The sequence below is a fragment of the Poecile atricapillus genome, chromosome W, assembly GCF_030490865.1.
Source record: "Poecile atricapillus isolate bPoeAtr1 chromosome W, bPoeAtr1.hap1, whole genome shotgun sequence".
In the NCBI taxonomy this organism is placed as follows: domain Eukaryota; kingdom Metazoa; phylum Chordata; class Aves; order Passeriformes; family Paridae; genus Poecile; species Poecile atricapillus.
The window spans coordinates 89,586,641-89,600,976 of record NC_081288.1 but is presented as its reverse complement, the minus strand read 5'-3'; the positions used below and the strand labels follow the sequence as shown (position 1 = coordinate 89,600,976).

General features: G+C 37.8%; 1 protein-coding gene across 8 annotated transcripts in view; it reads left to right on the top strand.

The window, feature by feature from the left end:
* Window positions 1–14,336, top strand: part of LOC131591642 (protein ARK2N-like) — a 108,303-nt gene that overhangs the window by 88,130 nt on the left and 5,837 nt on the right. For 2 of the 8 annotated variants that reach the window (XM_058862555.1, XM_058862554.1), the window contains 2 exons: window positions 3,463–3,589; window positions 7,869–8,054. In XM_058862555.1, coding sequence (XP_058718538.1) covers window positions 3,463–3,589; window positions 7,869–8,054 — 313 coding nt within the window. Of the gene's footprint in view, window positions 1–3,462; window positions 3,590–7,868; window positions 10,664–14,336 lie in introns of those variants that run through there. The other 6 variants (XM_058862562.1, XM_058862557.1, XM_058862563.1 and 3 more) reach the window with 4 other exon arrangements.

The following is a 14,336-nucleotide window of genomic DNA, read 5'->3' as shown; positions in this document are numbered from 1 at the left end:
GGATTAAAAGAGGATAATGAGAACTGAAATAAACCTTTAGAATACCTCTCCCCCTCTCCAGCCCTTCTTTCCTTTCTACCAACAATGAAAGGAGACAAAACACAGGGGTTTTAGTCAGTTTGTCACTTCTAATAAATCTTTTTTCAGTTTGCTTAGGGAGAAGAGTCTCTTTTGCTATGCCATGGGGTCTTTCCCACTGGAGATGGTTCTCTGTGAACTTTTCCAGCATGGTTCTAATTTTCACAAGTAGCAGTCCCACCTGACCTGCTGCAACGTGAGTCCCTTCTATGGGCAAACAGTCTTCCCACAACTGTTTTCATGGGTCATTAGTTTGTGGGGTGTAGTCTTTTAAAGATGAGCTATTCTACTCTGAAAGCTAAGGTCCTCTTTATCTCAGCAAGGGTCTTCTCTTTCTGTTCAAGTTTCTCACTGTATTGCAGCTTTTAAGCATCCATGCGCTCCAGCATGAATTTTCACTCTTTTTCACAGGCTGCAGGTGAACTCTGCATCCCCCTCATGCACTTCATTGTCAGGCCGTAAATAACAAGGGATGGGACCACCAAAGCTATTAAGATGATTTATTGCTCAAATACATCATATAAGGCATCAGTCTCAAAGGCATGAGGTTTTGAGGAGCAACAAGTCAGCCATAGTTCAAAGGTAGTCACAAGTTTCATTGTTACACAGCAATATATAACATTTTGGTCCAATAGACAGTTGACACGGAGTTTGTTTCTACTTAATCACCTATTGTAGGAAAAAATTTTAACAGAGCAAAAGCATGATATTTTAGTAAAAGCCTGTCTGCACAACCCAGCTTTCAATCCAGGCAACAATTCTAAGGGCAGTGTCCTTGAAGCTCTCCTGGAACAGCAAGAATAAAGAAAAACAATGGCATTGTGTATAAGGAAAAGAATGTTAAACAACATGTATTAACCAATAGTAGCTTAAGCCACGCAAACCCTGTAGGACACTATGAAAGTGTGATAGAAATAGAAATAAACGACGCTCGCTATACCTCTATGAGGACTCAGTGAATAGTCTGAGTGATTTCCATTAACCTATCACCTTTGCTAAGTTCTGCCGCACTGTGTCTGCTTTTCACCCCGTAGACTATTAGGTCACATATGCACATGCTTCTTATTATAACCTCTAGATTCTTAACTTACTCTATAAAATCACACTATTACAGTTAAAAACCCTTCACCATCTTACTCAATATAATTTCTTACTTTCTTAAGGCATATTCTTACTTGCAACTACAGGAACATAAGTTTATAATTTCTCTGCTTAATATCTGTGTACCTTTATCATTACATTAACGCAAGCCTCTTCCAAGGCTATAAACCAAACAGTTCAGTATCTGTAGAAGTTTCTATTTTTCCATTTCCCACACGTCATGAATTACAGGGAAACAGTTTGTTGTGTTATAGTCCTCACCATGGCTTTCAGAAGGATTTCATGGACCGGTGATAGTGGCAGTGCAGGAACCTGGTATTGAACTGAACTCAGCAGAGAAAGACACTCACTGCCACCTCCACCACCACAGTCACAGAGACAGAGCAGGAAAACCTCCACGGCAGATCTGGAGCTGCTCCAGGCAGCACCAGCACCCCCCATCCCCCACTGGAATTTCTCCATAAGTCCCCGCCATATTTTCTTTGTTCCAGGAGGGCCACATGACACTGTTGTCTTTATCCAAATCTGGAAATGAAACTCGAGATAATTTCAGTAAGGAAGTAATATAAGAGTGGATCTTTATTTGAAGGCCTTCAGGAGCAGTTATAGAAAGATATCCACAAAAGCCCACCTCCACAGGGGTGAGTACACTTCTATGTTTTAGGAAATTAACATAACATATAAAAAGCACCAATTAGGAGGACAAGTGGTGATGCAATTCCCCCCCAGGTCAAGCCTCTTCTCTGGACTGCCCCCCTTGGCACTAGCTGTACTTTGTCCATGAAAATGTATCTAGAAGAGTTGTCCTTGGCCTTGGTTCCCAGGAAGAACCAAGATAGTATAGGGGCTTTTTACCCTCCAGGGCTTGGAGATCTGGAATTTGTTTTGTCTTTCTGACTAGGGTAAGGCCATGGAAAAGTACTGGGAAAACTAGCCACTAATACAATAGGCTACAAAGCTACAAATATATGTGCAAAGAATACAGAGAACATAGAAAAAAAGGCAAACCCCAAAACGGCATCAACACCTTGCTTTTGTTGATTAAGCCACTCCCTTTTTTATACAGTTTTCTTTTTTTATTGTTGTGTTTATTAATATTTTATTTTAGTAAAATTGTATCTCTAACCTTTTTTAACCTCTTGTAGTTTCATTTTTGGTTTTTTTCTTCTCTCCACTGTCATGAGGGAGGGAAGAGGCAAGGGGTTCATTCAGTCTTATCTTTTGCTCACTGTAAAACTCTTACATCCTCTCATCTTTCAAGAGATGTCTACTCAAACTAGATATACATAATATATTCACCTCCTCTCAAATTTCCTGTTTGACTACCAATTCTTCCCTTGTGCAATACAGATGAGTGAGTGGTTCCCAAAGAGCAGGTAGTGTCATCTGCTTCAGGGCTGCCCAGCATCCCCCAGGTTACTGCTAGAGAGACAGTAGAGGTAATTGTCTTTTTTTGTTCCCTAAAAAAACATTTTAAAAAATAGAAGTTATCTTTTTCAATTTAAATCTTATTTTTAATTGATTTTTAAAATAATTTATTTACTGTAAAATAAATTATTTGGTCTGGTTTGTGTTTTTCATGCAAGTATTATTTAATATGTCCCAACACAGCTTCACTATTTGGGGTTAAGAACCTTTTTAGTATTTAGAGAGGACAGACTGAGGAACTGGATATCACTGAGGAACTGTAATAAAAAAAACACTGCTGTATATGGGACGAGAAAAACAGAGGGGTTTTTTTACAAGTCTTTGTCATAATGTTAGAGTAGATGTGTGAAGCAGCACGGCCAGAAACTGGTGGGTTTATTGTTTTTTATTTCATTGACTGGCTTCCCCTATGAAAAATATTAAAATTTTCCTTGGTGTGTGATATTTATGTCCAGCCTATAGGCTTTATTTGTCACAGTATCATTGAGTTTGATTTATTTGCATTAGATGGTCTTGTTTCTTTATTTCAAAGGGGTTTAGGCACAGTCTAACTCAGCACTGTTGTCAAATAACAACTGGAAATCCTAATTACATTGAATGTTCTTGATGCAACAATCAGACTTGGTTCACATTTGTGTGATAACATCATCACTATAGCTATTGAGACTGGATAAATCTGGTGGTCAACCTGTATCAGGTGATAAACAGAAAGTTGGATAACAATCTAAAAAGATCTTCCATTTTCAGTGTTTCAGTCCTTTTTTTTTGTTCACATGGGAAATTCTTTTTTCGGTTGATTTCTGAGTTATGTACATTGTTAAACATTGGGTATATTTTCATTTTCCCCATCTATAGGTCATTTGGATCCAGACTTCCTTGCAGGTGACAAAATATCTTTAAGTAATGCCCAGATCAATGAAGAAATTAATATCGCTTCTTCTGATAGTGAAGTAGAGATTGTTGGAGTTCAAGAACATGCCAGGTATGAATTCCTTTTTCTTGTTCTAATGATGCATGGAAAGACTCCACAACTTGCAAAAGTTGTAAAGTAGATATGTATTTATTCAGCGCTGGGCACATGTGGGATAGCTCCTCAAAGACATGCACATCTTCCACAACATTTATCCCTCTATTTATTCCCTGAAATGTTACATATGTATTAAGTTTCACAATATGCCTATACATATTCATTTCCTAGCCCCGCTTAGCCTTGCTTCATATTATAATGAACTTAATGTCCTTCTTCGCTTGCGCAGTGCCTTCTGGTGGTCATACGGTGGTTGTAAAAAGAGTCTTCCTCAGAGCTGAACTTTTCACCTTGCCTCCTTGTGCATGCTCCCCCGTCCCTTGGTCACAGTTCAAACTGCAAGACTGGTTTTGGCTGGTTTAGGGGTCCTCCTTATTACAATAGCTTTGCAAACCTTGCATCCTCTCATCCTGCTTTTGCAAGCAGCTTCTTCCTTATCAGAATAGCCTTGCATTCTCTCATCCTGCTTTTGCAAGCACAGTAAATGTTAAGCAATATACATTGTCTAGTCAGCTACTCCTAATTAACTCCTAACCCCCTTGCCTCACTAATATTTATTTAATTTTATCAGAATATTTCCAAAATTAATAAAGAAAAAAAATGCTGACTTTCACTGCTGTAGTTATCCATCCATGACTGATGCCCAAAAGGTAGCAGATGTTGCACTCATTTTTTCTATTCCACTGGTCACGGTGATATCAGAATGTATTTTTCTTTAGAGCACTACCAACTTGATAAGTATTCTTATTAAGCTTGTGATTCGATATCAAACATTAACAGGCTAAAGATATGAAGTATTAAAGTACCAAATATTGAGATACCAAATGTATAGATATCAGGAATTCATATTTTAAAGGCATAGTGTGAATATGCAAATAATAAAACTAAAATATTTATATAGGTTCTTGTTTCCTTTCAAAATATTAGCTTTAAGCATTTAATCAGCTTCCACTTTGATTAATCAGTAGTTGTAAAAATGCTATTAACTTTTCAATAGCTTATATCTTAACCCCTTTAGATTGAAAATCATGTCTTTATGAATCTTGGTTTTATTTCAAGACACAAGAGAGTTCAAATCCCCAAAGTAGAGGAGGGTAAGGAAACCAGAGGTTTCTCTGAAGCTCAGATAGAAAGCTGTCCAGCTGTCCTTCAGGTGTTATTCTTACTAGGCATTTTTTTGATGTTACTCTTAATCTTTAGTCTATGATCTTTCCTTAGCTTAAGATATTACAAAGCAATTGAACAAGATTGGAATTTGCATATATTATGGAGCATTAATTTGGTGGAATAAAAGCAAGTTAAAGCAGTATACAGACAAGCTCCCTCTAAAACCAGTCTGCTGCCTGGTGGATGTGGTGGATGCTTGGAGTCAGAAAAGGTGAGGCATAAAGCAGAGCTGTTTCTTACTGTCCCTTCACCACATCTTTCTTGGTGAAAGGAAGAGGGAAGGTGTGTAGGAGCCAGTTTCCCAGGCAGGAAATTGTACAGATAGTGTGGGCACAGTCCAGTGTTGTTGAATATGAAAAAAGGAAATTTTACGGTCCCGAAGGAAGAGATTTAGTCTTTGCTTTTACAGTAATGAAAGTCTTTGCATGGCTGTTGCAGCTGGGGTGGTGGTGAAGTGCCATGACTTTCCCAGAAAAGAGTCTCTAGATGGACATCCTGGACGCACAGGCATGTCTACAGCCACTTCTGCTGTTTCAGCTCTGAGCCCTGAAAAGGGCTGCTGAGTGAATGCAGCTCTTCAGGTAACACGGAAGGAAAGAGACAGAACCTTCATATAGAATTCCTCAGGGGGCTTTATTCAGCTCCTTCCTCAGAGGGGTCCAGTGACAAAAAGCCGGGAAGTCAGAACAAACAGGGGTTTATATCAACTGGGGTTTCCAGGGCAGAACAAAGGGGAAGAACCAATGGGATATATAGAATTTGCATGGGGTACAGAAAACTTGTAACTAGGGTTTCTCCATTGGGGGCGTGTGGCAAGCCGGAGCCTAAAGGCTTTCTCTTCAGGGAAGATTGGTTACACTGGTGGCTGAATCCCTGGCCACTACAGCTAACTCTTTTGGAAGATACTAATTCCTTAGGAAGTACCTCTCCTGACTGTTTATCCAGCAGACTCAGGACTTGGAGCATCTTTGCGCCAATAATAAGCAGTGTGGACTTGTCTTCCAGTACTATTTTGTGTAAATTTGTCTAGCACTATGTATGCACAACCCTTCTGTTTGAAGTTCCCTATTCAAAAACTTTCCATGCTGCTCGCCTCAATAATATTTACTGTGTACAAGAATGGAAATGTGAAGTAAATGCAGAATTGCCATTTAAAATCAGTTTTAGTAAATTGAACTGAAATAATTTCAACAAAGACAGACTTAAAGCACACTTTTTCATGTAACCATCTATCATCTCCTACAGACTAGTTTTTAGTGGCTCTGTTGAATACTCACATGTTTCAGTTCTTCAAATCCTATTTAGAATTGTATTTCTCTTGCAGGTCTAGGCTTGCAGTTATGAAGTGTTGATGGGCTTCTTTCAGGGTTCTCTTTTGGAAAAGGTTTAGGTTTTTGATCAGTATTTTTACATGCTTAGTTAGTATAGTGTTTGGATTCTGTTTTCTTGCTCACACTGTTTTTTATCATGCTCCATATTCCATTTCATTATTGGACTGGTGTGAGTCATGACGCCCTGGAGTTTGTCCATCATTTGTAGTTTTTCAGATTATTAATGTATTGGTGCAGTTTTTCATAATTAGAATATTACTTGGCATCTACTTAAGACAGCAAGACTTTTTTTTAGTTTGTGTAATTTTTCCAGTTATGTTTAAAAATATTTCTTAAAAGAAAGAAATCAGATACATTTGTAAGAGTTCCAGTCTCTTACTGCTAATTCTTTGTAGATACATACTTTAAGTATGTATTTTTAAGACTGAAGAAGTAATGAAAAAGTCATTCTAAATATGAAAACATCACATCCAAAACTAAATAGTATATCCGAGAAGGCAATGAGGCATTTATATTCAGAGAAATTAAAGCTCAGAGAATTAAATTTTTCATTCTATTTCATGAAACTCTAATGAGAACCCGGAGAGATGAGCATAACCTAAGTAGTTCTGGAGAAAATAAATTGCATGACCTCAAATTAAAATAAATAAATAAATAAAATGTAAATGTCAGGGATATTTGAGCAATGCATAAAATTTGGGTTCCTGAAATACAGTACATGCACATTCACAAAGAAATGGGAAAAGCTTACCCCAGCAGCCAAAACATCTATTTATGTGTGCAGCCACCATCAGTGCTTATAAGAGGCAAACCAATTTTTGGAGCACTAGGTATCAAGTTTTCCTAGTGTTTGTTTAAGACTTAGAGGTGGAAATGATCATCTTAAAGACTCCAGTAAATTCTTGTCATCACTTCATCATATAACAAAATGGGTCTTTCATTGTCTTGGGTTTTTTTACTAATTATTATTAGCTTGTACTTCAATCATAACATATCTACTATGAATGTAATAGGTAAAAATACTGTGCAAATAAGTAGATATGTACTTTGCTTCAGCAAGGCACTTGAGTGTGTGTTTAAATATATGATTTAGTCTCATTGACTACAATCACTGAAAGATTCATTGATTTGCTGGTCAGGCTGTACTGTTATCAGTGAGCATTTCTCAGCATGATTGTAATTTTTAGTTAAGAAGACCAAAAGAAATATCAAATGTAATGGCTGTAATAATGTAATTGACAAGCTTTCTTTTTTAATTATTGTAATGAAAGTATCATTATCTCCTTATTTTAACATGGGTTTGATTTCATATAGAAAGATAGCTTTTCTTTGTCTCATCCAGCCTCACGTAAAATTTTTCTCTTTTTAAGTCCAGTGGGTAAAAGTGCTAGCAGGAAACTATAGTTCTCAATAATGTGTGGTATTACACATGATGGGGCAGACTTCTTCAAGATCTTTGGGATCCATGCACATATTTTGTAAGGAATATCACTTTATACTCACTGGCAGAATTCAGTTCTTAGAAATAATTTAATAACCACCAAGTTTAAATTTAGTCTCATCTTTGTTTACTGGGTATTTAAGATGTCATGGACTCTACACATGGAAAATCCATGAGGACGTTTTAGAGATGGGCATGTTAATAAGATGCCTAAGTGATAAAACACTGCAGCTAAGAATCTTGCTCTTGAATTTAATAGTAGCTTTAATCCTTTGTGGTTTTTGCCTTGCTACAGGTATGTGATTCCCAGGGGAGGTGTGATTCAGAGTGTGTCTTCTTGGAAGCATGGCTCAGGCTCACAATGCATTAACACTCAGCAAACACAATCATGGACAGCAGTGACTCCCCAGCAGAGCTGGTCTTCACCCCCAGAAGTAGTAGACCTCACTTTGGATGAGGATCCAAGACGCAAATATCTACTGTAATGCAGTGTCCCTTTGTTTCTGTCCCCACTCCTTCTCCCCTTTGTGGCACAGAAGTTCATTGTTAAAGCTTCCGCTTCAGAAGCTCCCTTTTTGGCATTACAAAATTCAAACTCATGATCTTTTTCATTTATATAAGAATGTAGTATGATTTCAATATGATTTAAAATGGTTTTGCCTTCTCAAAGAAGGATTCCTCTCAGAATTAAAACCTAATAGCACCAAATTTAAAACACATCTACAGTTACTAACATGTGTGTTAATCTGAAAAAATAACTGTGTGCACTTATGTCCACCCATCCTTTCTCACCTCCAACTTCAGAACATTTTTAATTTATCAGTATATTGAATTTATTAGTAGAAGTTAATGTTTTGCTGTGTGAGCATCAGTGATTTTGAGAAATGCTGTGTCCTCACTGATTTCAGTGGAACTGGGGGTATTTAATACTTCTGAAAATTGGGCCAAGAGTATTTTTACCCAAGCTGATTTGGTTATTTTACCAGCAGGAGGGACTGTCTTTAATGCAAATGGCCCATAACATATGCACTGAACAGCTTTTATTTTAAGCATTTTTATTTTCAATATAATTTATAGTTTACACTTCAGTTCTGAGTATTCTATCTATTTGACTACTGTGTTTCACTGATCATTTCCGATGGCTTGTCATGGTTTAAAATAGTAATATTAGTGACTTAGTAGCAGATGATTATGGCAAAAGCACAGGAAAAAGAAAAGTAATAAAAAGGCCCAGCATCCCTCTCTTTTTTAAATAGACCTAATTTTTTTGGCCTAAATCTGAGTCTGCCTGGAGTAGAAGGAGAGAAACAAAACATTTTGCTTGCAGTGCTCATTTCTACTGTTATTTATTTGCTTCATTCACCATCTCAAAAAAAACCCAACCCCAAACAAATTCCAAAATCCTAGTCTGGAAAAGCACTTTAGCAGCTGTGTAGCATTCAGCAGGGACAGTTTGCTGAAACTGGATGGATCATTCAAGTGCTTAAAACTCTGTCCTAAAAGGTGTTGCAGGATCAGAACTTAAGGTTGTGACTTTTTAAATTATTATTATTTAAAATAGATCTATACTATTTTCCTGGCTTTAGGTCATATTTCTTATACTAGTTTTGGAATTGTTTTTTTAGGTATGCTTCAGGAAACATTTTCTACCAGAATATTTACTGAAATCAGCAGAACTACTTACTTTAGCAGGCTGTAGTTTCTGTAGTGTATATGGAAATTCCTGCCACTCACCTGTCATTTTGAGCCTTTCTCAAGGCAAAAACCAAAGATTAGATATTACAAGATTATATTCACTTTAAATGTCTATTGTGCAATTAAAACATTCCTTTGTATTCCAGATGTTTCTAGTGGGAATTCTGTACAGCTCTATCATCAGATTTTCTGCCATTTGAGGCTAAACAGGTAGTAATGAGGACATGGGAAGTTCTGTTTTCTTTTTGTGTTGGCTGGTTTCTAAATTTTATTTGGCTGCCAATAATTTTATCTTCAGGCAAAAAAAAAAAATCAAACAGTTCAGACTGCACTTTAAAGAACAATTAGGTAAGGGATTGATATTCCAATTTCAAGCTTTCTAAAACACTGAATATAAGTATATTACATGGCCAGAAAAATGCATGTGGTGTTTCTAGTGACAGATTTCTTTCTCTGGGGGAAGGAAAGAGAGAGGGAGGGGAGTGTGGATAGAGCCTATTCACACTGCAGTAGGGAAAAGCCCCGTGCTATTTGGGCACTATAATCAGTAGTGGCTGTTGATCTTTTCTCCTTGTATTTTAATCATGCAACTCAGCCATTGTTTTAGTGGGCTAGCACACATTTTGTAACAGTAACTTTGTAAAACAGGAAAAAGCAGCCACAGTATGTCACTGTTTCAAAGTCTTTTGAACATCAGTTATGAAAAAAGTTGCAGAGACCCATTTGTAGTTCTTCTATGAAAAATGCAGACTAATTCTCTTGTTTTTCAGTTTGTATATGATGTGACTTCCATGTATATATATAAACAACTGCATCTTAACCAAGCTTACTCCAATTGTGCACTGTGTTTGTTTAAAAAAATCATGCATTGCAGTCTGATGCAGGTTTTCTTTTATTTAAAACACTACATATTTTTTCTTATTCTTAACAAATTTGAAAGGGTGATGAGTAATCTGAAAACTGCAATCACTGGATAGCGAGGAAGTGGTTTGGTTTTAATTTTTTTTTTAAATTTTTTTTAATAAGAGCAAAAGGTGCCTGTGTGATTTTGTTCTTCTCAGCAGGAAAGAAATGATAGCTATTGTATGGCTAAGAACCAATGCACTTGGGCCTGATCCAGAACCTATTGTAGTTGATGAGGGGCTTTCCATGAAATTTAGTACGCATTGGCTGAAGCTCTTCAGGGTTTATCAGTTCCTGAATTACTGGACTGTGAACTTGGAATCTTCTATAGTGAAAACAAATCATTGCTTAGAATATAAATGCTTAAAATGTGCAACTCTAGTTAAAAATTCTAGATTGTTCTCAACAATCATTATTTAGTTCTCATTTTCCATCTAGTATTTAATGGTCTTTGAAGAAAAAAAAAATAATAAAACAGAGTGATATATATATATATATATATATATATATATATATATTTTATTTTTTTTTTGGTGCAAGATAAGACCTGTTTTTTGAAACAAGTTTGTAGCATAAAGGTTAAACTATTTTAAGACAAAATAAAATAGTGTATTATTTAAATAATATAAATTTGTTTGAGATTTCTTTCCACTTTCATCAATCTGCTTTGTCACATCTCCAAATTAAAGCCCTAAGGTCTGGGTTACAGCTGTCCAAATTCAGCACTGTTACCCACTGTAATGCGTTTAATGTTGCGCATTCAGAATGTAAAAGTAATTTCCTGACTGCAAAAGCTTGCTTTTATCTGTCAAACAAGGGCAGGAGCATCACTTCTCCCTGTAACACTGGTGGGAGATGCCAGGGGATGTGCAGGTACCAGTAACAAGTAGCTGCTGCCCGTCACAGAACCATACAATGGTTTGGGTTGAAAGGGGCCTTAAAGACAGTTGGCAGGGACACCTTCCACTAGACTGGGTGGCTTCAAGGCCCATCCAACCTGGCCTTCAACACTGCCAGGGATGAGGCAGCCACAGCTTCTCTGGGCAACCTGTGCCAGTGCCTCACCACCCTCACAGTAAAGAATTTCTGTCTAAGATCTAATAAAAACCTGTCCTCTGTCAGTTTGAAGTCATTCCCCCTTGTCCTATCCCTCCATGCTCTTGTCCAAAGTCTCTCTCCAGCTCTCTTGTAGCCCCTTTAGGTACTGGAAAGTGCTCTAAGGTCTTCCCAGATCCACCTTCTCCAGGCTGAACAGCCACAACTCTCTCAGCCTGTCTCCATAGCAGAGGTGCTCCAGCCCTCTGAGTCTTTGTGACCTCCTCTGGACTTGCACCAACAGATCCACATCCTCCTTATGTTGGGAGCCCATTGTGCTCTGCAGGATCCCTTCTAGGCATGTGGTTTCTGCATAGCCTCCATCTCCCCACACACGGCAGACCTTCAGGCATCTGAGCAACCTTCACACCAGTATTTCTCTGACTGTATCCCCATGTCCAATTCTCCCAGCTTTCAATGAGCTCCCGGCTAGTCAATAAGACTAATGTCACACTCAGATTTTCTCACACAGCCAGATAGTGCTGACAAGCTCAGACCTACTGTCATTTGAAATGGATGTGCAGACTAGCTATGAAGCTCTGGGCAGGCCCTTGCAGACCACAAGAGGTGGTGCCAGGCTAAACAGCATTTGGTAACCACTAAATTATACCAGGGAATTGACAGCCACAAGCGAAGAGAAGGATGGTAAGTATAACTGCTGTGCTAAACTTAGGGTCCCACTACCTGCCAGTTTTCTCATAGGCAATATGGAAATAGTAAAAATAATAATAATAATAATAATAATAATAATAATAATAATAATAATAATAATAATAACAACTCATTAAATTTCCAGCTAAATAGGGAGTTTGCTTCAGTTCTGATGTTTTTATCCTGTGAGAAGGCTCTCAATGGTGAGAGGAGAGACATTTATCCACGTATTTTAAGTATCAAGATGGGTAATGAGAGTGAATTGAGTTGGTTTTCAGCCCCACTGAGTTATTTGCTTTTGTGAAGCTTGAAAATACAAATTCTGGGTCTGGTGGTGGTTGTGGAGGTGGACATCAGACTCGTATTTTATTTCATGTATATCACCAGCTGAGGGAAAGCATTGCTGTGGAATTTGGGGCAGATGTGGGAAGAGGAGTATTGAGAGACCGCCAGCTTATTCACCACTCTTCACAGAAGTAATCGTGAACGCCGTTTATTTCTATCTTTAGCACACCTTTTATAGGGTTTTACAGGGTCTGCGGGCAAGGCAAGCTACTATTGGCTAACACACACAGTTTACATTTTTTCTCCTACACACAAGGATATTGTTTTGCTTTACTCTCTCTTCTGCATGCAAGTTTCAAGGATTTTAGCCCTTAATATCATGACTTATTTCAAAGGCTGGTTTGTGCATACAGGCTTTTACTAATATATAAAATATATCAACAATTACCCCTTTCTCTTTTTGCACAAACCAAGCTTTGGATGTGACTCTTTCTATACTCTTATGAAGACAAGATAACATACAACTTAGGCTGCCATCTCGATTAACATTATAAGTAGAGTCCGTCCCCCTTCTAGCACAAGAGACCTCAACCATCCAGTGATGCCCCAGCTGGCAAACTAACTTCCAATGGGGTCACTATCTTCTTTCAGGGCATGTAACTCATTCTGTAGCTGTTGTAATTGCTTATGGATGGAAGCTGAATGATCAGTAAGATTCAAGCAGCACATGCCTTCAAACTCCTCACAACCATGTCCTTGTGCTAAGAGCAAAAGTCAATTGCAGCTCGATTTCATAATACTGCATGATGTACACTACTCACATCAGCTGAAAGCTCACTTAACATTGTGGATGTTTCGTTCAATTCTTCCTAAGTCTAGCAAGTGAGCCTTTTTACAGTTGCTAAGCCTTAATTCATTCAGGCTTCGCTTTGACTCTTTGATGTTTTTCACTTTGCTAGCTACATTCAGCAATTGATGTAAGCTTGGGTGGAACAAAGTGAGTTTCCCAAGATAACAGGGTCTTCTATGTGGACTAGCAGGAATCTCATTCCATGCTCTATCTCCACAGATTAGGAATATGGAACTAGGTAATTGCTTTGGTAATTGTCCTGTGAGATTGCACCACAAATAAAGGCTTTACTTTCAGTGGTAGTAACGAGATCAGCTATAGGGTTGACTGCATCTCAGTGCTCCATTACTTTGTTTGATTGACTTTTGTTGGGGGTTCAAACATTATCCATCCACCTGAGGTATTGGTGGAACCTAACAAGTCCAATTCTTCTGGGGGCCCTATGGTAACATTGAGAACTTTGGTAATTTTTGCTTGCCAACAGGCTTCAAGTTGTCTTAATGTGAAGCCAACAGTGCGACTGCACTCTTGCAACATTGCCAATCAATTCAGTTGAGTCTCATTACTAATTAAACCTTTAAATGCTTGAGGATCCCATTCAGGGACTCCTATGAGACAGGTACAAAAGGATCTCCAGGTGTAGCTAGGCTTAGACACATTGACCTTTGGCCAGTTCAATGTGCTAGAGTGACCCATATGTTCTGTCGCTTTTGGATGTTAGTTAGCAGACAGTTGGTCATGACTATACACAACACAATTACCAAAAGCAGTTTGTTCCATGTAAATGACATCATATTTGCAAACTCACAGCTAAAACTATAACATTAAATGAACTTTCAAAGATGCTTACACTACTTCTTGAAGGGGGAATACATAAACTTTATACTAACATAACAATTACTACACAAGCTAAACACTTAAACTATTATCTAGCTATTTTTTACACACGTGCTCTGGTATATATGTAGTCTAAGCGTGAAAGCAATTTGCTGAAAGGGTAAACACACAACTACAATTTGCTTTATATACAGTTAGATGGAGTCTCTACACTTTTCTTAGGTCTTCTACAGAATTTCTCCAGCACGATTCAGTCTTGGAACATTCACTGCTCCCGTGATGTCAGCTGGCAGCTGATCGGTGACTGAGGGCTTTGATGCTCCAGTTGTTCTTCAGATCCTTCTAAATCTTAAAACAAAGGATAACTGAAAAACTGGTAGAGACACAACATCATAATAACAACATAAAATTTCTGTTGGCAACTGTCTGTGTAGTGTTCAGACACAA